The 21,791-nt window shown below is 37.1% G+C and overlaps 1 protein-coding gene across 2 annotated transcripts; it reads left to right on the forward strand.

Annotated features, from left to right (window-relative positions):
* The first annotated feature begins 1,063 nt into the window (after positions 1–1,063).
* LOC124172820 (acidic leucine-rich nuclear phosphoprotein 32 family member A) lies at positions 1,064–21,681 on the forward strand. Of its 2 annotated transcripts, none has more exons than XM_046552314.1 (8): positions 1,064–1,250; positions 2,580–2,723; positions 2,934–3,053; positions 3,134–3,237; positions 3,631–3,713; positions 16,616–16,713; positions 20,506–20,668; positions 20,759–21,681. In XM_046552314.1, exons 1-8 carry the CDS (start codon positions 1,203–1,205, stop codon positions 20,818–20,820), a joined length of 822 nt encoding a protein of 273 aa, XP_046408270.1. In that variant the 5' UTR covers positions 1,064–1,202; the 3' UTR covers positions 20,821–21,681. The 2 variants fall into 2 exon arrangements, with proteins under 2 accessions (XP_046408270.1, XP_046408277.1); XM_046552321.1 differs by having other exon boundaries at positions 16,619–16,713.
* Positions 21,682–21,791: the final 110 nt, after the last annotated feature.

Here is a 21,791-nt window from a genome sequence, read left to right on the forward strand (position 1 = left end):
AGTCCTTGGATTGGGGTCAATTCAAATGGGAGCACTGGCTTATGCGTTAACATTGACATATAATATAAGACAATCTGAAGCCAATTACCGCAAACAAATACACTCAGGAATAATGTAAAATGTTGCATTTATGTACGTGAATGCAGTGGCGTAACTATAAGGATTATGCTTTAGGGGGATGGGATGGCCTGGGTGCTCTCCAGGCAATGGAGGTCCGGGAAATTTTTGGAAAAATGACATGCCTAGAAATACATTTTACATCATTTTGGCACTGAAAATTTTACATTAAGTAGAGGCTGTTATTATGTGTCTAAACTAGACGATAGTTTTTCATTACTCTTTAATTTCTGTGAGGCTTGGGGGGGGGGGGGGGAGGGGGTCGTTCCCCACATCATAGTTACGCCACTGCGTTAATGTCTTTTTTTTATTATAATTTTTAATAAAAAATTCATGCTTAATCTATGCAGTAAATGTGGGGAAACAGCCATGGGCTGTAAAGAATTTTTCTTCCGCACACGGATAGCAAATTTAGCTAAGCATATTCTTACCACAGTCTATACAAATAAATACTTATTATAGTATAGCGACTGTCCTTGCTATGACTGGCGTATTCGCAATTCTTTGTATTGCACTGATTGGAGATAGCTGTTATTCTTTCGCTGTATGGGTAACATGACGTATAATTACTAAACGCAAAACAAGCTGTACACTCCGATGAGGTCGAATGACGAAAAAATTACAGAAGAATCAATAGCCCAATGAGCAGATAATTGTGGATGCATTTCATGCTTTTTGTGAGAAGCGCGGCAGTGATTATATAAATTTACAACTTCCCAATATTTAATAAAGAAATAAGAAGTATGTCGATTGGGAAGCATAAGTACAAAAAAAAACAATAATGTTTCATTTAAATGCTGAACAAATCATTCCTCATTTATCCTAAAGGTGGCGTATGAGCGAATTTTCTGAGGAATGCTTTCATTGGTTCCTTTGAAAGTAGTTCCGGACTTGACTTTTATTTCCCGCCTCTGGGGCTGTGTTATTGTGGAGACCCCTCTAGGCCTTCATTGAGACCGCCTCGAATACGTTGTGGTGTCTGTCCGTCATACCCGGTCCAGAATCAGGAATCGAGGTGTAAGTGAGGTGTTGTTCAAGCAGGATTGTCGTATCTCGCGTGCCGTATCTGGGATCTGGACAACGGCATGGAGAAAAGGATAGAACTCGAAAGGCGGGGTCAGCCCCCTGGCAGCGTGAGTACATGAGAAAATAATTTACCCTTTTATAAATGAAGTTACTGGCGTTATGCCGTTCTTATGTGTGATGAAGTTTCGCGATTATTGTAAAAATGGATGGCCAATCAAATTCAAACCTAATTCGGCTCCGGCTGCTGTGGCTAGCATTCTTAAATTTCTGCGTGCTGTGGTTAGAATGAATGTGGTTGTCCACTTGACACAACAATTAGTCGCGTGCGAAGTGTCACAAGATGCCAAATGACCTGACGCGGAAATTAGATATATCAGACTTGTGTTGTGCGCGATGTTGCTTAGCATGTTTCACTAGTTTTTTTTTGCTTGAGGAGTTTATTTTCCAATTTTTATTTGCTTTTCAATGGCAAGTAAGCAAAATTATGCGCATGTATCAATAGTAAACAAAGCGTCGCACAAGTTGGAAAACAATGCCCTAGCTACAATTTCCTCTAGGACATACCTTTTTGCGAACGTTGATTTAATTTTCTGCGGAGACCTTAGTCAATTTTATGTACTCTTATGTCTTTTTAGTCGGGAATGGAAGTTTTGTAGCGGTTAAGATAAATTTTCTCTCGATGCCCTCCATGACGCCATGTTGAATAAATATTTTCACTGCTGTGAAATATGCCTTCAAGCCAGTGTAAACTCGTATTTGGCTGCAATTTAGTGGTAATATCGGCGAAAGCTACGATTGGAAATTGCGAACAATTATTTTCAGCCACCCCATGGCCCTCATCAATAGAACGGCTGCCGGGAGCGGCGCTAGATTGTAAGTACGTCGCGGCGACTGTGATAGGAGCGTTCGATGGATGGTCAAGGGTTTTGCCATGTTCTACGGATCTTGTATAATGTCATTGCTCGTTGTTGCTATAAATCAGACGGACCATCTTTCTCTACAGTATTAATTAACCGCTACGAACATGTCGGCCATCTTGCATGGTTACGCTGGTGGTGGACCCAGGCGCGCGTCTCCACCATTCGAAAACATTGGGAAACTGTCGATTTATGTGTCACACAACGTGTGTACCCACGCTTCGCTGACCAGATGTCATATTTGTGTGTTAATGGCCGCAGAATTTCAAGTATTTGTATTGCATAGGTACGTTTCTTCGTCATTTTCCGTGATGGCCGACACTTCCAGACGTAAGTTATGGGTCATTCATTATTTCAGTGTGATGTGATTTTACTGTTTTAAAATTTATTATTTTAAATTATTTAAATCAATTCCTTCCTATTGTGTTGGGTCGTGAGCGAAGTGCCACGGCTGCTAATGACGTGCCATTTTTTAGAACTTGTGTTCGTTCTAGTACTTACTCTCATCTTTCCTTTCAGGTTTTAGAGTTAAATTTGGACAATTGCAGAAGTACGAGCATAGTTGGCCTCACAGACGAATTCAGCAACCTCCGAACTTTAAGTCTTATCAATGTTGGTCTCATAAGTTTGAGGGGGTTTCCTGCGTTACCGAATTTGACCAAGGTGTGATAATGTATTAATTTCAATTTACCTTAGAGAAGTATGAGTACTCTATTCATGAGGTTGTTCATAGGTGAAGAATTTTCAAATTTTCTTCACTAATTCTAACTCAAATTTGATCACTTTCTAGCGAAGTGATATTGGAACAATGTTTAATGAACTTGAATTAATTGATTTTTGAAGGTAAACCTAATCGTGATTACTTTTTTTTAGATTGAACTCAGTGACAACAGGATTTCCGGAGGTCTCTATCACCTGCATGGGAGCCCAAAACTTATATATATTAATCTTGGTGGCAACAGAATTTCAGATTTTGAAGCTTTAGAACCTCTTGTGAGTTAATATGATGATGTGGCAGTATCTCATACGATTCAATTTTGCCCTGTTGCTAATGTACTGTTTTCCCATTATAGCAAGAATTCAAGCACTTGAAATGCTTGGATTTATTCGCCAACAAACTTGAGTGTTACAAAGAAAAGGTGTTCGAACTCCTCCCCAGTCTCACCTATCTTGATGGGTATGTATGTTTTCTTTTGATGTTCCTATTAATGATGTGTGACCATGTTGTCTTCGGATAGGTTTGCTTTAAATGGCCATTTCTAAGTGATTATTTGAGCTCTCAACTTGACCTGTCCATCAAAAAGGACTGAGAAGATAATATTGTGAATCAGTCTAATTTTTAAGTTAGTTATTAGAATTATGGAGTAATATGTGCTGTTCTGAAGTTTTTTTTTGTCAAAAAATTGTTTGTTTTCTGTTGTCTCTTAGGGTTTTTATGGGGCAGGGCTGGGTTCAGTTAAATTTCTATGACAGGCATACTTTTCGATTGACTTGATGATACTGCTTAGCTTCATAGGGCATGAGGGGTGCATATTTTTTTCATTATAATTATTTAATAAATTTATTCTAGGTTGGACAGGGATGATAAAGAGATGACCACAGATGAGGAGGAGGTGAATGGGAATGATGAAGACTCCGACAGTGAAAACTCGAGTAAGTCATTGTCTTTGTCAGATATAACTAGCTTAATAAGTCTTTCCTTTTTTTAATCTGGTTATAGTGATCAAAGTGAAATAACAGTCATCTTGGAATTTTTAGAATCACCATCAAGTTTTCTGCTTTTCTTCGTATGTTTTCTGCTGTTCATATGTATTAGTTGGTGAATTTCTTGTCATTTTAGTTTTTCTGATCTTCTATTTATGCATGAAAAAGTGATTCATTCTTTCTGTCTGTCACTGGTACAATTGAGCCTCCCTTATCAACCATGCGAAGACCAACTTAAGGATTATCTGTTGAAAAAACTTCTCTAACCATTCCACCTTGATAGTCAATATTTGCATTTCCTGCCCTCATCTATTTTTCCTTGTCTTCCTCTTCCTACTTCAAGTAATTATTGTGTCAATAGAATGAGTCCAAAATATGTAGCAAAAGCAAGGCTGGTATCAATTGCTTAGGAAATTACAATGAGTGTATCATCTGTTAGGGATTCCAACCAAAATAGGTCAGATAACCAAGGTGTTTGATTTCTCATTAAATGTTCACCTTGTATTTCAGTATGATGAATTATGTTTAGTTTTGAGTAAGTATGTAGTGGTAAAATAAATATGATTATTGGAGGAAGTGTTGCATATAAATTCATCGTTTCGTGTTTATAGCTTTGCGGTAGGATCAGATCGTCCTGTAGCTATTATCAATGGGAAGTTCTGGTTAATGAGCCTTCACAATTTTCACTTCAGTTTTCTAGATGATGAGAATCCATTAGCTAATGTTTTATTTCAGCTTTAATCTATTCTGTAATGCTCTGCATTAATTTTCTCCTATTACATTTTGTGTGCATATTTGCAATTGCTGAAATTCTAAATGGGTTTAAAAAGTATGGGTTTTGTCCATTCAGATTTTTAAATGCCGGCAATAGCCATTGAAGATGTAAAATTAATTGGTGAGAGTACTTCTGATGATATCCATTCAGGTGAATTTATGTTACTTCAGGAAATATAATAGAGTGCAAGATATTGTCACAAAACACTAGTACAAATGTTATGAGAGCAACTGGAGTAGGTAAAGTGAAAATAAATTATGTTCTATAATCTTAAAAAAGAAGAGAAATCCCATTGTAAAGGTAGGTGCCTGCAGTTATCAGTAGTTGGAGCATTAAAGTAGTCATGTAAAGGTAGCATAAGTATGTAAAGTTGCTTTAAGTTTCCCTTTAGTGGAATGAATTCATCCACACACTATTGACAAATCCTCTTGCATTCTCAATAAATCTATGAAAACTTATTGATGTTGATCTTGTCATGTGACGTAAGCAGAAGCATAATTTTTTCGTAAGGAGCCTCTATAGTGCCTCATCCCAATTGATCTCACATCCACAGATGAATGACACTGGACAGCATGAAAATCGGCCCTGACACCATTCCTGCTGATTCTTTTGTAAAATAACTTCCCAAATACGAATATGAACTCCGTTTTTTCCCATCACCCACCATTTTTGGGGGAGCTCCCCCCTCCAATTTTTATCACTTTTTGGTCATTTGGAGGAATTAAAAGGATTATTTTAGCATTTAAAATTTTTCTAGGGGTTTTGATAGAAGCAAAATCCTAAAAAAATTAATATTTATGGTAAGGAGGTAGATTGGGGGGGGGGGATAAGTCTCCGTAAATTGTTTAAATACGCATTAAAAATGATCAATTTTGCATTTTTTTTCTCAAATTCTCAAGTATTTAAAAAAATTTCCAGCTTCCATTTCACATCATCCTCCCCTGAATGATAAAAATATATAACAACTAGAAACATCAGTAATAATGAAAATACATATTATTCTGCATAGCATAGCAAGAGCAATTAAAAAATACAGCAATGGCTCGGAAGATTCACTTTACTACGACCTCTCCCGCCTGTCCTGCTCAGGCTTGGACAGCAATTCTCTTGCTTTCGCAGCTAAAATAGGAAAAGTAATACTTTCTAATTATACTAGTAATATGAGATTGAGATTTTTATACTCTCATTGGAATTAAAAAGTATTCTTTGTCCTTAATCATGGAGTTCCACAAAGTATCAGCCACTCAAATCAATTATGTATATTGACATTTTCAAAGTAGTTTAAATTGTGCAAAACAGTAGAAGTTGTTTTACTCCGGCTTTTTCCTAGTGAATGTCAGTATGTGGGCTTGATTTGTGATTATTACCGTGATTTAATGTGTAACTATGTTACGCGTGTGTAAAAATCCTCATCGCTTCTGCTATGTTTGCGGTGACTTTACTTACACATCGCAACAATAGCCCATTTCTTTAATTCTTAAAACTGCATATAAATTTTACTCTGACTGCCAAATAGGCTGTCAGAGTAAAATATCAGTGTCAGAGTAAAATTGGCTGTCAGGGTAAAGATTAAGCTCCAAGTGTTTGCTGTACCACACATTAATTTGACTAAATACTTGGTCAAAACTATTGCTGCTTCTGAACTGCTTCCTTTGTGAATACAACAGCTGTGCCCGAGAAAAACATTACATTCTATGGAACTGGCCTCTGTGAGAAAGCTTCACTCATGGTTATAAAAGTGTCACTCATGTTTCCCTGGTTCTTACAGAAAATATTCACTTGCCACCATTGCACATCAAACTAGGACTGATGAAATATTTTGTGAAAGCAATCAATAAGGCAGGAGCTGAATTTCAATTTTTAACTTAAAGGCTTTGTTTTAGTGAAGCTAAAACCAAGGAAGAGAAATTTGTGGGCCCCCAGAATAGGAAATTATTCCAAGATTCGACATTTATGAAACACCTGAATCATAAAGAGAAATGAGCTTGCCTTGGAGTCTGAAGCATGTGTTAGAACTCTTTGGGTGACAAAGAAGTGATGATTATGTTGCCCATGTCGAGGAATTGCTGGGGGACTTAATCTCAAATCAGGCAGAGGGGTGTCAGGTGACCATGACCAATTTTCCTGAAAGTTATATATTTGAAAGCGGTATCCTTATGATGAATAATGATCACTGTATCTCATCTCAGAACTGAACCGTTATAAGGTTACCATCCTTTGAACATTGCAGAGTCAGGCCTCAGAGAAAAAATGATAAATCACATAAATGCTGATTACTAAGGAACTATGGCCCATAAAGCAGTAGGTATTGTTTCATTTTGAAGAGAATTCATTTATGCACATTCTGGCATTACTTGCAAGTCATTTAAAGCAATAATAAACAATTAGGACTTGTTTAAACAATAAAAATAAGTCATTATTTAACAATTTATTACTAAAAAGGCCACCTTTTATTTTCTTTAAAATTTCTCAGTGGGTAGTTTAAATGTCCTGCTATCAATTAAAAAAATAAGAAAAGGTAGTATTTATATACTATGTATTTGTTTTAAGGCATGTCAAATTTAGGCATGTTCTGGACTCTTTTACACTAACACTGCATACCTTAAAGGGGGGAAAAATGAAGTTTCATTCTACTCAGCATTCATAACAGTGAACAGTTCATATCTGAAAGATTAGTTACATCTATTTACTGAAAGCAAGTTCAATCTTGTTCACTTCCATGGCATCCAATGCGTGCAAACAACCACTGCTACTGACTGGAAACGTTGAATGAGTCGCAATTTTCAAAGAGTATTTTTCAATGGCTCTTCACATTCTACTTTGGGTCATGTGAAACAATTCGATGGACCATGTGGATGCATAAACGAGATGCTAATGACATTCTCTTCTAAACACACTGCAGTGATTTTAGAAATCCACCAGATTTTTCGGAAGCATGCAATGAATTCATTCATGGTGAGATCTTGAGTACTGTATGTCTTTATATCTATATTATAGTGTTAAAAGTTTGGGTTTGGCCTCGCAACTGTAGAACTAGGTTTTTGCTCTTGTTGATAGAGTTCACGATTTTTGTGGTGTTGGCAAAAAAAGTCGAGGGGAGGAGTCCTGACCCTCAGCCCAACCACGGTGTAAAAATTTGTATGCCAAGCTTTTAGGCAGGCATTTTAAATCTCTTCATTATTCTTTATTTCACCTTGAGAAATTCAGCCATATGTAGTCCCTGCTAGCAATTAATGAGGTACCATCATCCATAACCTGAAGGAAGAAAAAATCCCAGGTGGTGTTCATAGCACATGGCATCTTGGTCAGTATTTGAAGACCAACGCTGCTAGAAGAAAGTGCAGGGGAACAAGTTTCTCTATATTTAGTAAAATTGAAGGCATTTTAGCTGTTAGGTTTGCTTTCCAGTGAATAAATCCCCTCAGCCCATTCCATCTGAGCCATCATTGGATTTTCTCCTCAGTTCAACATTAGGTGCTTGTCTGTTCATACTTTCAATCTCATCCTCCTCTGGCAAGCATCTGCTATATCCCCAACTTCTTGCCTTAACTCTCTGGTAGTTAGTTTAATGTTCTAACGTTCCATGTTTAGAACTTAATGTGTTATATTCATCTATATCTTTTCTCCATCATTTATTCGTACTTTGCAAAAAAATTGAGGCTATTCTCCTTCATTAATATCCATGTTTCTCCATGTAAAACATTGTATCTTATCAAGCCTTTATAGTCATTCATTTGCCTTCTTACACATTACTCTTGTCATTATATATTTTCATTTCTTTCTTATTTGTATTCCTTTGTAATGTTAGAACGTAGGTTTCCACGGTGATGGTTTGATCTCTGCATTTCTTCAGGGTTTCCTTCCACGTCAGCTTGTTTGTAGACATTAATTATTATGCCATGCCAAATTAATTCCATTGTATTCTCTGAATAGTTGCTGTTCATGTTTAGTGAACATCTATTTTGATGGCTCACATTCTTGTTCTCAAATGTATACTAATCCTTAGGATTTTGGTGTTCTTGTAATGTATTCATGCTGCATTGATTGCACAATGAATTTACCAGTTATTAAAACCCTTACGACACTAGTTATTAAGTTCATGGTCACCCACAATCTACACTTGACATTAGTACCCTTCCACCCACAATCAACTCCTGCATCTAACATCGTTTTTATTTCTTTTCCTGTCAAAAATTCATTCCATTTTCTTAGCCTTCTTCTCAACTCTTCCACGACTACACCTAGAAAACTTACCCGATCAACTGTGTGGGGTATCTCAGGCGCCCCGTTTATAATTCATAAATTATGTGTTGTATTTTAGTAATTGAACACGAGGGCTCTTTTTTTAATTATATCATATCTTGTTTTGTGGAATGTATAAATACATTGCAGGCTACATTTAGGTTTTTACGTTGATTTTGTGGGAATGGCAGGAATCTTTCATATTTTGCTATTGTTACTGTACATTGACGAAAAGCTATGAAAAAAGAGGTACAAAAGGTGTCATTATGTAGGATATTGGTGTTATTAAAGTAATAATATACTAAAATTAATTGCATTTAACTTTTATCTCTGCACTCAAAGAACAAACAAGGCTTTTTTCTTCCTGCCAACAGTAGTGCACGTAACTCAGTTACCCAACCAATAACAATTGAAATTTTAAAAATCAATTTGGCTTGAAAAAAAAATGGTTAGTCACCTAAATAACTACAAAGTGGTTGAGCTCAAATGTAAAAAATATCAAAGGGACAAAATAAAAATATGAACTTGTACAACAGTAACATAATTTGGGGTAACTGCATTACCCCGCACAGTCACGGAAGGATTAAAATAGTACTTATGAATCTGATGTAGAATGTTTTTTCTTTACGCCAGATTTTACTTATCTTGGGTTTCCCTAATTATTTCATTGCAATGTTAATGTGTATACCTCACTCACTCTTTTTTCCTTGTTATTTTTTTTTGTTAACTTCTGTACCTTTGCAATATCTGTGGGAAGTGCCTTAGTTGCTACCACTGGACTCCCATTCCTTGCCTGATCATTGGCTTCTACCTTCTTACCCAGTTTCATAATTAGCACCATAGCTACCCTTCATTGACTTTTCACCACCTCTAAATGTGATCCTGCACCCTTTTAAAATTCCCTGGGTCTATCTTACCTTGCATAGTTTCAGCATATGCTTGATGGGTCAGGAAAATCTGGGTATTACATCCTCGGTGAGATGAAGTATTTGTTGTGGAATAAGAATTGTCTCATAAATTTTTATGAGTTCATTGTATGTATACACATTTTGAGTAATGTTTACTGTTTAATTGGGCACAAAATCTTGACAGCAGTTTCGCTGGCATACCTCCCTTCCAGGTTTTGTTATATGGCAACCGATGTGCAAATAACCAACAGATGGAGAAATTGGAATCAAAATATATTTTTGAAAAATTCGGTATTCCTTTGACTATTGCTGTTTGTAAATATTACGTTTCAGTCTAAAGTAGAGAGAGTAGTAGTAGTAGTAGTCATGGGGAAACAAAGGACTTGTCTGTGGGTGGTCAGGGACTTTGAATTTGAGGAACTTAGACCATTCGGATAAATATTATAATATTTTCCTTCTCTCTTTATAATTTCTCCACCCTTATTGACCTCCTTCTACATGCTCAGCCTTCATTTATTTCTGCTTTCTTCTTGTTAATTTTTGGGACATTGCTGATGTCTATGCAAGCATTTTTATGATACAGTTCTTGTTGGTCTTACTACTCCTGCTATCCTGAGTAAAACCCACCCTTAAAGACCCAGCCATTGGATAAGATTCTAACCCATGCATCACTTGTTCAGAACTTTTCGGGAAAGAAACATATTGGAGGGTTTCCCATCTTCCCACCAACTTCGTTTTTAGTTTACACTATTACGTGGACTCATGGACTAAATAATTCCAAGGCAACTGAGAGAAGAGATTGTAGGGTGAACATGATCCAAGGTGGGCTTTTTCAGGCGAACTTATAAATAGAAATGCCTTGAATCGTATTATCCCTGCTCCAAGCTACTTCCCCCATATTAACTCATTTATTTTCAAAATTGGCAAAGCTAAGTCTGCTAAAAATTGGCCCTTTCTTGCATAAACTGATTAGTAGTCATTTGCAGTTAAAGTTTTTGTAAATGGTGTGCCTGAGCTTGCAGCTTCAAAGAATTATGGTAACCCAATTGGTTAACAACTTCTCATTGTTCTACCAACTTCCAATCCAATGTATGTTTCACTACTTTCTAATTTGATGTTATGTTGATTTTAACTAAGAATATGATTAGGTTTAAAAAATCAAAATATTTTTTCAGTGCGCTAATTTTTAAAATGTAACTTGATGAGCTGAGATGGAAAATTTTTCAATAGTTTTATTGTGAATGGCTACCATGCGAGGTCTCTTTTGTGATGAAGTGCAATTAATGCTATCTCATGTATTATGTTCAAGCATCCAGTATATGTGTCCATTGATGTTTAATGTACAGGAGCTATCTTACACACATCACATGTTTGCTCAACCTGATGTGCTTTCAACAGTACATTTTGTGAAGAAGTGTATTGAATGAAGACCTATCCCAATATATGAACACTGGGTGGCAACACATCCCCCTGAGCTAATTCTTTAATGGCCTGGTTGAGAAAATATTGCCACTTTCCAATATCATTTCCCATCTGAAATGGCTTTTGAATGTTACCACAGTGAACAGTCCACCTCTAGGTCAAATGACACGTTTTAGATTGCTGCAGTGGGAAGGTGATTGTTATGGGCAATGCCTGAGGGTTTCGTAGTCCGTGATGTTATGCTCACTTCTAAAATGGGTATTCTGCATTAGCATTTCTGTATCAATGTATACGTAAATTTATTCTTTGAAACGCAAAGGCACTGGCTTGACAAGTGTGGTGAATCAGACCCCCTGAGAGATTTACGTATACATGCTAAGCATTTAATGGCTACATATATTTTGTGTACCTCAGCTCTTCACTTTATGGAATAGTTTTTTTCAATTTTCAAAGCTTTTTTAATGTTGGAAATAAAACCTAATCATCATTAGTCAACAATCCTTAGATGATACAGCTCCCCACTTCTCTCTCCTATCCGCTAACCTTTTTATAGAGACATTTCTTCTCTTTTACATCCTTTATAACCCTATGTCCTATGTAACTCATTCGGGGCCGTCCCTTGCCCTTCTTCCCCTCACTTGTCCTTCTACAATAGTCTTCATCAGGCCGTCGTTCCTCAAATGTGGCCAACTAAGTTGTCTTGTGTTTTGCTTTAGGTTTTTTGGGGGCTTCTATTTTCTCCCACTCTTCTTAGCACTTCCTCGTTACTTTCACGGTCAATCCAATTCATCTTCATCATTCTTCGGTAGCACCACTTTTCAAATGCCTCCACTCTTGACTTCTCTGCTGCAGTAAACATCCAAGCCTCGCTTTCATAGAGAAACATACTCCAGTTCTAGCATCTGATGAATTGTTTCCTTGCTTCTATGCTTGTATTCTCAGCTGTTAGAAGATTCTTCTTTTTGTAAAAAGCCGTCTTTGCCTGCGCTATTCTACTGACTATTTCTTTCTTGCTTCGCCCATCGTTGGTAATTCGGCTTCCCAAGTAAATAAACTCCTTCACCTCTTCAAGCTTATGATTCCCTAGGCTAATGTTTGTCTTAGCCTCCTCTCTTTTGCTGCATCTTAGTCATCTTTTTGTTGATTTTCAGCTGATACTGGCCATTTTCCTTTCCATATTTGTCAAAGTCTCTTCAAATCCTCCACTAACTCGACTGTTATGTCGTCAGCAAATCGCAGCATACTAATTTTTTCTATGGTCCTAAAGTCTTCGTACTTCTCCTCTTTTTGGGTATGGGAATGATATTCTTCTTGAAGTATATAGGTAAATTTCCTGTTGATTACATATCGCAGATATTTTTATACAGTTGAGTTAAGACTTTTTCTCCTGCATTTTTGATTAAATCTTCTGGAATGTCATCTATTCCTGGGGCCGTATTCTTTCCCAGATCTCTTATTGCAGCGTCAAATTACGATCATAAGATACTCGCTCCAATGTCATCCTTTTCAACTTCACTTTCCTCTTCGAGAACTTCTGAGCTAAGTTTGGTTCTGTCGTATAATTCCTCCAGGTATTCCTTCCATTCTCTCGCCTTAGTCTTTGTTTTCAATTAGAATATTTCCATTCTTTTCCCTCATGGTATTACATCTTGTGCTTCATTCCTTGAAATGGTTCCTCACTATTCTATAGGCTGCTTACACTTTCCCTTGTATGAGGTTATTTTGCACGTCCTCGCATATATTCCTCATCCACGCTTCTCTGGTTTTCCTCGCTTTGCATCAAATCTCGTTCTTCATTCTCTTGTAGCAAGCCTGTCCTTCCTCAGTATTTGTATTCTTATACTTTCTCAGTTCTTCAATGAGGTCTAGGACTTCATCTGTGATCCATAGCTTTTTCTTAACACATTTTCTTCTCCCTAGACCTTTTCTAGCAGCCTCCTGAAGCCCACTTTTGATATTTGTGCAGCTATTCTCCGCTGATTTTTTTAGCCTGATCTAATCTTATTTTGCTCTCCATAACTTGAAAGGCCTGTTGATATTTTGGCTCCTTTAATTTTGCCATGCGTTTAAAATTGCCTTACGATCTTCACTGATTTCTTTAATGTCTTGAAATTCAGATGGCATTTCATCATCACTATATCATAATCACTGTCGATATCTTCCCCTGTGTAGCTTTTACAGCCCTTCATCTGGTTCCTAAACCTCTGCTTCACTAAATGTTGTCTAGTTGAAATCTTTTGTCTCCTTGCATTTGTCATGTATATCTTTTTTGCATGTGATTCTTAAATAGTGTGTTGGCAACCACTAATTTGTATTCTGTGCAGAATTCCAGGAGCCTTTCTCTTTCATTTCGATTTCTTAATCCATATTTTCCGGTTATTATTCTATCCTGGCCTTCATCGACGACAGCATTCCAATCACCTTAAACAATAGGGTTTTCTTCACCCCTTACCTGTTTCATTATTTCCCTGATATCATTGTAGACGTCTTCAACTTCTTCATCCTCGTAGTCTGTCGTTGGCATGTAAACCTTTACCACTACAGTATCTAGCGGCTTAGTCTCTAAATTTACCAAAACTATCCTTTGATTGTACTGCAGGAAGCTTTTCACATGCATTCTGGCGCTATTTCTGAGCATTATCCCAACCCTAGTATTACCATTAATATGTAGTTCCTGTGCGTATAATCCTATAGCTTCTTCTCCAAAAGTCTCCCTCCTCAGGCCACTTCATTTTGCTGATTTCTAGCAAGTCTATATTCTTTCCATTTCCACTTTAAGGTTTTCTAGCTTACCGCAAGTCCTAAGTGATCTCTTGTTCCATGCACCTATCCTCATAACTTTATCACAATAGGGTAGTTTCCTTCATCAAAGAAAATGAAAGGCATTGATTGCGATTCGTTACCCACCATTAGTGTATTCATGATATACAAATTATTTGGTTTTAGAAATCCCAGTTTAGGCAAATGGCAATGGTCAATTTGAACCGCATTTGAAAAAGTCAAGATAGGTGCCCATGTGATGCCACTCCATGTGATGTCACAGGGACCTAGTTTCTATACGAGTAGATAGGAGTTTTACATCGTCTGAGATTACAAATGCATGCATGAGGCACAGAGCTCAGGGAAACATGTCTTAATAATCACTTATTAAAACTGGCTATGGTCGGAAAGTTTCCTTCGTTTGATATGCTATTAATAATCCATAATTATGCCAAGCGCTACATGCTAGCAGGGTACTCTGCTACCTGCTAGCAGCCTGCGCCTAGCGGCGCACACGTCCTCGATCCAAGGTCACCTCACTTTGCGGCAGTGAGAACCAGAATGACATCACATGGGCTTTTCCCGGCGTTCATACTTAGCCATCACGTTTTCGCACGCTTGAAAATTTTCACTTTTCATTTAATCGCGAAATATAGATATCGTCATTTAAAAATCTGAAAGGGTGGAATACATATCCCAGTAGTAATAATCTTTCGATTTAGGCAATAAAAAGGTAAAAGGAAACCACCCTATTGATGTATCGATGTACCCTTTTGGGTTGTCCCCGCCCGGAGATCCAAATGGGGGACTAGTTTCCTTCAGAATTTGTTGCCTGGGAGAATTTCATCATGTTAGGGTCTGTTCACTTTATCTTTGCGGGTGAGCTGGTGTGGCTTAACCGAGTAGGGGTGAGAGGAGGGAAAGTTTATCTACACGTGACTTTCCCTCTGCCAATCAGCAGACAGTAGGCGTGGCCTAGCACTTCGGAACTTCAGTCGCTCTCAGACCTCCGTCGTGCCAACTTTATGAATCTGCTAACTGTGTTGCCAAATCTCGCGTGTTCTCTTGGTGCTCTTCGATTCTTCCATTTAAATCCAACTTATAACTTACTGTTCCTTATTCTTCCACTTCAATCCTTTTCCATCTCCTTTCCAGAAAATTTGTATTCATCTTTTGCATTCCCATCGGCACCGACTCCCTCTCTCCACCTATTCCCTCTCAGTACTTTTCCGATCCCTTTCTTACCAAACCCTAACTCTTTTCCTCAACTCCGTATTTACTTTTGGGTATTACAAGCTATATAGTTTTGGATACTTTGGATGGTTTTTGAAGGCGCTATAGAGAAGAAAGTCAACATGCTGCTTCGCAGTAGCGCAAAGAGCATTGTGTTTAATGTTCTTCGTTATTTTCAACGGGAAAAGGAATTGGGCTGCATGTGTCCATCACGCAGAACAGCTGCAAGATGATGATCTGAAAAAAGAAATTGCTAGGGATGCTATTATGGAGCCGATAACTATACAGCTCACGGAAAGTGACTCTGAAAATGAAGACAATGAAGACGGGAGGGAAGACGAGGAGGTTGATTTATTATCCACACCACTCCAGCAATAAGTTACAAAACAAATTATTTAATAAAATACCCGTCGCGCTACTTTTCTCCATTCTTTTTGCATCCTCATCCTTGGGAATTCCCTTGCACTCCCCGTTTATAAGAATGTTACGCCTATGTATGCCTTTCACCTTCGGTCTCGCATTTAGCGGACAATATCGTGGCTTCTGAGATGGGATTATCCTCAATCCCCTCTAAATGAGTAGGTATACATTGTATGCATTGTTTCGCCGCCGGGCCCAAAATATCTGTGGCCATGTATGAGTCACACCTTTTCAGTGAGACACACGGGCGGCTACGTACATTTGGCAACATTAAGGTCGCTCCTGCTCTCTCTCTTGGCACTACCCCTTCCCCTTAAGCGAGGCCCCTCCCCCTTCAGCGAGGCCCTCCGAGAGTGTTTGGGATCTCACGAAAGCTGCCCCGCAGAGATAAAATGAACAGATAATAGATAATTTAAATTTGGAATAGTTGCGACCGTATGGGGTAATAATGTGGTGGTTTTACCTTGCCTTCCACATCGCAGTACTGCAGCCGTTAAAGTAAAAAAAATCTAATATCTTCCAAAATATAACCCATTATTCCTCATGTAGTATTTTAGCACTACGTATTTTCAATTTCTAATTTTTTCACTATGGACGGGAAATTTTAAAATCAAGTCCCACAGTCACATTTTCATGGATAACATCAAAATTACTGTGAATTAAGGGGATAAATGTTAAGCCCAGGTGAGTGGATCACCAAGACCTACAGTACGGATAAGAATCTTTGGAATGCCTCCCGAGGACCAATTTGCCATACTTGTCCTTCCTCGGCAATTAATTTTATTTCTGTGGCAAGTATGCAAAAAATAGTAAAATTTCTGTATCACTACTCGTGAGAGATCCGTGGTTCATGCTGTTGGTGTATGTGTATCTACTACATTATAAAATCTAATTAGGAGCAATAGTAAGATAGTTTTATTGGATAACACTGGTATTTCTTAACAAATGATTTTTCTATTCCAAAATCATATTTATATATTTGTTCTGAATTAATTGAGACTAAAAATACGAATTCTTAGTTTAACATTCCTTATTGTAGACCATACCATAATTATGAATTGTTTGTCATTTAAGTTTGCCTTTCTATCCAGCAGGTTCCTCAAGTTTTGATGAAGATGATTCTGATGGAGATTCACCAGTCAAGAATGATGAATATGATTTAGGGAAAGTGTATGATCCAGATCTCAAGGTAAATCTAATTGTTGACGTTAACAAAACTTTCAAACTGGCTGAGGTGTCTACTTCACTGAATTTATGGTGACCAAACTTAAGTGGTGGGGATTATTTTGTTTAGTTTTATGCTCTCTGGTTCTGTGTTAAAGATAGCCAATGAGTGCATGATTTTTAAGTCATCAAATTTCTTGCATTTATTGAGAGTCAGCTTATGGGGCATGATAGATGTCTTTGTTACTAAGTGGAAAATTCGTCGAAAGTCGAAACTACCCATTCTTGTGGAAACTGGAATAAAACTGGAGATATCTAGTGTTATTTTGCTTAGATTTTCACTTGCTTAGAACATATCCTGGTAGGGTCAGCAATTAGAAGTAAATTAAAATATCCCATTATGGTGCAAAAGGGTTGACTCATTGATCACCATAATATCAGTAATGTAATCTTGGCGTTAATTTGCCTCTATTTGACAAAATTGGCCTAGTAGAGTTTTTACTTAATTATTCTCCCAATGCTACCATGCCCTACCTATCTATAAACAATTAGGTTTCACATGTCCACAAGCACCAAATTACACAAAAGCTGATTCAAGTTACTAAATTTCATTTGTTGGCCGCAGCAGGCTTAAGACCTTGCCTGCCAAACTGATGTTTGCCAATTAGTCCCACCTGGGTAGGTTGATCCATTCAGGGTGTGGATGTTCACGTGCATTTAATTGTTAAATGTCATGAAAACCCTGACCTAAAGACCAAATAGTGCTCTTTTCAGTGGTGTGGCAATGAATAACATATAAAATAGGGTAATAATGTGAAGCGTATTGTTATGGTATTGGTTTTTTTTTTCGTGAAGTATTTCTCAAATTCATGTACCACCTGGTTTTATCATTCTAAGTTGTCATCATCACATGGTTGGAATGCTAAAATTGTCGTCAGACATTATTTAGTAGAATTTACTTAGATTTAGTAGAAGATTGATAGTCCGGATTACTTGGACGAGACACAACGGTATTTCCGGTGAATTGATCAATTACTTGAATGTAGGTTACACCTGAAAATTTTTCCGAATGTTCATTGGCTTCTGTGGAAATGCTACATATCACCATATTCATTTATTGCATTTAGCATACGTGTATGTACGTACCATGCAGAATTTTGCTAAGTGATTTTTAAAATCCGTAACAATAAATTATATTAATAAAACTATCAAACATTTGATTTAGAGAATACATTTAGGCATTCCAGCTTTTGAAGGCACAAGCATTCATTCCAAATTTATTGAACATTACTAGTTCAAAAAAATTAATTTCTTCCAGTAACCATGCAGTAACCTTGTTTGCAAATGCAACAAGTGCCTAAAACTCCTTGGTTTCCGATGTTGGAAATCATTAGCTGCCAATGCTTATCATTTCAGCTATTACCCTTGTTATTTTTTATCGCCTCTTTCACTTGTGGTTTGACATAACCTTTTTTCTCCATGAAACTGGGCAAGGATACCTGTGTTGGAGGAAGAGTTTTTTTTGTCTGGCGAAGACTGATTCACTTGCTGGTTACAATACCCTAGAGAAAATAGACGGATTAGGTGACATAAATTTAGAATTATTATTATCATCGCCTTTCTAAGGTTGGCTAATGTCTCTCACCTTTATCATGTCATCTTTTGCCTTTTCAAATGTTTTTTTTTTACCTGAAGTGGTATGCTATGCACAATTCAATATCTTCTCGCTGGAAAAATTGCACTCGTATTGCATACATGTTATCCAGTTTATAAATATGAAAGTGCTATCACATTTGGCTAATCATTACATTTCATTAAGGCTCCTCAATCCTGATACAAATATCATAATAATTTAACTACATGGATAATTATTTAAGTAATACATTTGAAAGTTATATGTATTCTCTAATGATAGTTTAACATTAGAAAAAATAGCCATTTGTAAACATACAATCAAATAAATAATCAAAATACATAGAATATTACAAAATTTTACAGTATTTAAAATGAATTCTGAAAAATATATTGTCATTTTATAAAATTGTACAGTTAAGTATATCTTCAAATGAAACATTTATATTCACTAATTTTTACCGTTAAATAAAATGCAAGTGTTAAATTTTAAAGGTCCTGCTAAACAATATGCTTATCAGCAGGTTCCAGTATTATCTTTAACCTTACAATTCACTTATTAAATGTTTACACTTGCAAGGAGACTTTTCGTAAGTGATGTCAAGTAGGAAGATGAAACCTTTTTTACTTGAAAGTAGACTCCTAGATAGGAATACCGTTGAAGGGTTTTGTCCATGTTATCCCGGGTTAAAGGGAAAAAAGATTTAAAAATTGAAAAATACACTCACATTGAATTTAATTAAAAAATTTCGCTCATTGTTTCAAGGACGTTTTGGCCTAATGTTGGCGTACCGTGTTTTCCTTTTGAAAGACCGGAGTTCGAGATTCTCAGAGAGTAAATTTTTTCCAGTCTGCCGCCTTCTCCATTTTTTGTAATCTGTCCCATCTTCTTCAGATTTGTTGATTTCAGACGTTTTAAATTTTTTTACTTGACTACTTTTTGAAAATAAGCCCTAAATTGACAATTATGTCGCAAGATAACCCTTGCTTCGAATTATTCTCGGTATGCTACAACTCGGAGTTGCCAGTACGGATAGCCAGTGGTGACCGGAGTGGTGATGGGGCTCTGCAGCCTGTCAGTCGCTAAAGTGTGGCTACGTCGCAGTTTATCCTTGTGTAATAACATCCATAAGAATCAATGACCCATGACAAGCTGAGCAGCCAGTTACGTCACTGGCGACGTTGCCTGGCTGCCTAGTCTTATAAAGGCCTTAGCTCTGGTGATCATAATTTTTTTCAGAGTTTGATTCCAAGAGCTGCTGATCAAATAAGTCCGAAATGCCTTTGGTGTTCTTTGAGTCAAGTAGAGATAGTTTGCCCTTTCCCTTTCTTTCGGCATTTATCCATGAATTAAGTTTCTGTGAGTACTTCCAACAAACCACCCAGCTCCTTTAAACGTGTTGACTATAGGTTTTCAGTGGCATTATTTGCTCCACCCCCGGTAAGACAGTAATTTTCCATTGCAATAATTTTTTTGGGCACTGTGGGATGTTTTATTGAGTTTTCACTGGCTGTCATTTCTTGAATATAAAAATATATGTCAAATTCCTCCAGTACTTCATATGTGAACAGAATTTTATAGAAATATGTCGTTCAGGTATCATTAGTATAATTTCTTAGCTTGGAAAACTTGGAATTGTCAGCATACAACTTACAGGCTTTAATTTGGGGCTTGAAATACAAACTTTTAGTGGTGAAAACTTATCTGGGTCCTAATTTGCAGTGAGGTCTTTCCTCATAATACTTCTTCGGATAATAATTTTGCCATACAGTGAGTGCATCTTTTTCAAAGTTTGCCTTTATCTCGGGTACTAAAGTTTTAATATATGAGAGGGAATTGAGAACCTTTGTTAAAAGTTCCTTATGTACAGGAATACCTGTCCATTCAAATAGGGAATGGAATGGTACTTATACTTGTATCACACATCTAGACTTGAGTACAAAGTTTTGAGGAAGCTAATCAAGTTACCGCATTTGATAGTACCAATTCAAAATAGAAAGTTTGGAAGGCTCATTTTACCCTAAAATGTCCCTCTAATGAGTGTGGATATTTGTGAATGTCAAATCTATAATTTTTCTTAGAGAATGCTCTCACTTTATCCTGGATTCATTAGAATTGTTATTGAATAGTGTGTGTTGTATTGAGTAGCTTAAGATTTGTTGATAATGGATGGGTTTATTTCAGGATGACACTGATAATGAGGACTACTATGCAGAGGAGGGAGTTGAAGATGAAGATGATGAGGATGATGACATAGATGATTATGAAGAGGAGGAGTATGGCAATGCCAATGAGGAGCAAGAAGAACAAGCAGCTGCTCCAGCTGCAGCTCCTGCTTCAGAAGAAGGTGATTGCCACTATCCTATTGACCGCATGATTTGCGGTGTTCAGTCAAGCTTTATCAACTCAGTCGTAACATTTATATTTATCTTTTCAGGTGGAACACCTCGTGGTAAAAAGAGGAAGCATGATGATGCCGAAGAAGGTCAAGATGTATAAGATTCAGCTGTGTTTTTGGCAAAAGTTGATTATCTATAATTTCACATTTTGTGGTTACAAATCTGGATTATCATCTGACTTGATCCTTGATGGTGTGTTTGAGGAGAAATTGAGGTGTTAAGCACAAGTTATGTGTGGTGTGAGGAATAAGTGGTTTACATAGGAAGAAGCACTAGACCCTACACTTTTATGACCTGACCAATGAGAAGTGACTGTATGAATTATCATTCTAAAGTAAACGTGGACAAATGAGTTTGTGGCCACCTATCCGTGAGTAGAAAATTGATGTTTGAAAGTCCATGCTGGACTGAGGACATCATTTCTGCCAAGAATACAGCCGGTGCCCTTGGGTCAGCATTGTTTTTGGAAGATTGGTGATTGCAACGACCAGAACTTTTGTACAGTACCTATTGCACCATAACTTAGAATCTAGGTATTAGTATTCCATTTAATTAGGCAACTCCAGCTTTGGCTGATGTATGAATTTCTTGAAATGGCTTGACAATTTTTAAATTATGTAAATTAATTCTGGAACGTTACCTAGAACCTCTATTTTTACAATGAATTTGACATGATTATAATTTCCAGTCTTGCTAGACTACCTGTTTGTGAAATATTCATTTATGATGTCCTCGACCCAGCACTTGAATGGATTTGATTAGCTGAATAATCCAAGACCATGAGAGTACAAACAATATTTTGTAAACGTAACTGTTCATGGTAAATCACTTCGCTTGTGAGACTATTTACAAGCTGTGCATCTTTGGAATTGGATCAATCTATTGGGAAACAGAAATAGTATTTTGTCCATCACATGACCAGGTACATAATGTTCTGTTGAAATTAAAATTTTTTACAAAACTGAGTTTTTTATTCATCTTGAAAGTAGTTCTTGACGGCATTTACGTAGATAAGCGCTGGTTGGGTGTACGTTACTGTAGGTGGCACTGCATTCATCGACTGACGTCACG

Source organism: Ischnura elegans, chromosome 1 (genome assembly GCF_921293095.1).
Source record: "Ischnura elegans chromosome 1, ioIscEleg1.1, whole genome shotgun sequence".
NCBI lineage: Eukaryota > Metazoa > Arthropoda > Insecta > Odonata > Coenagrionidae > Ischnura > Ischnura elegans.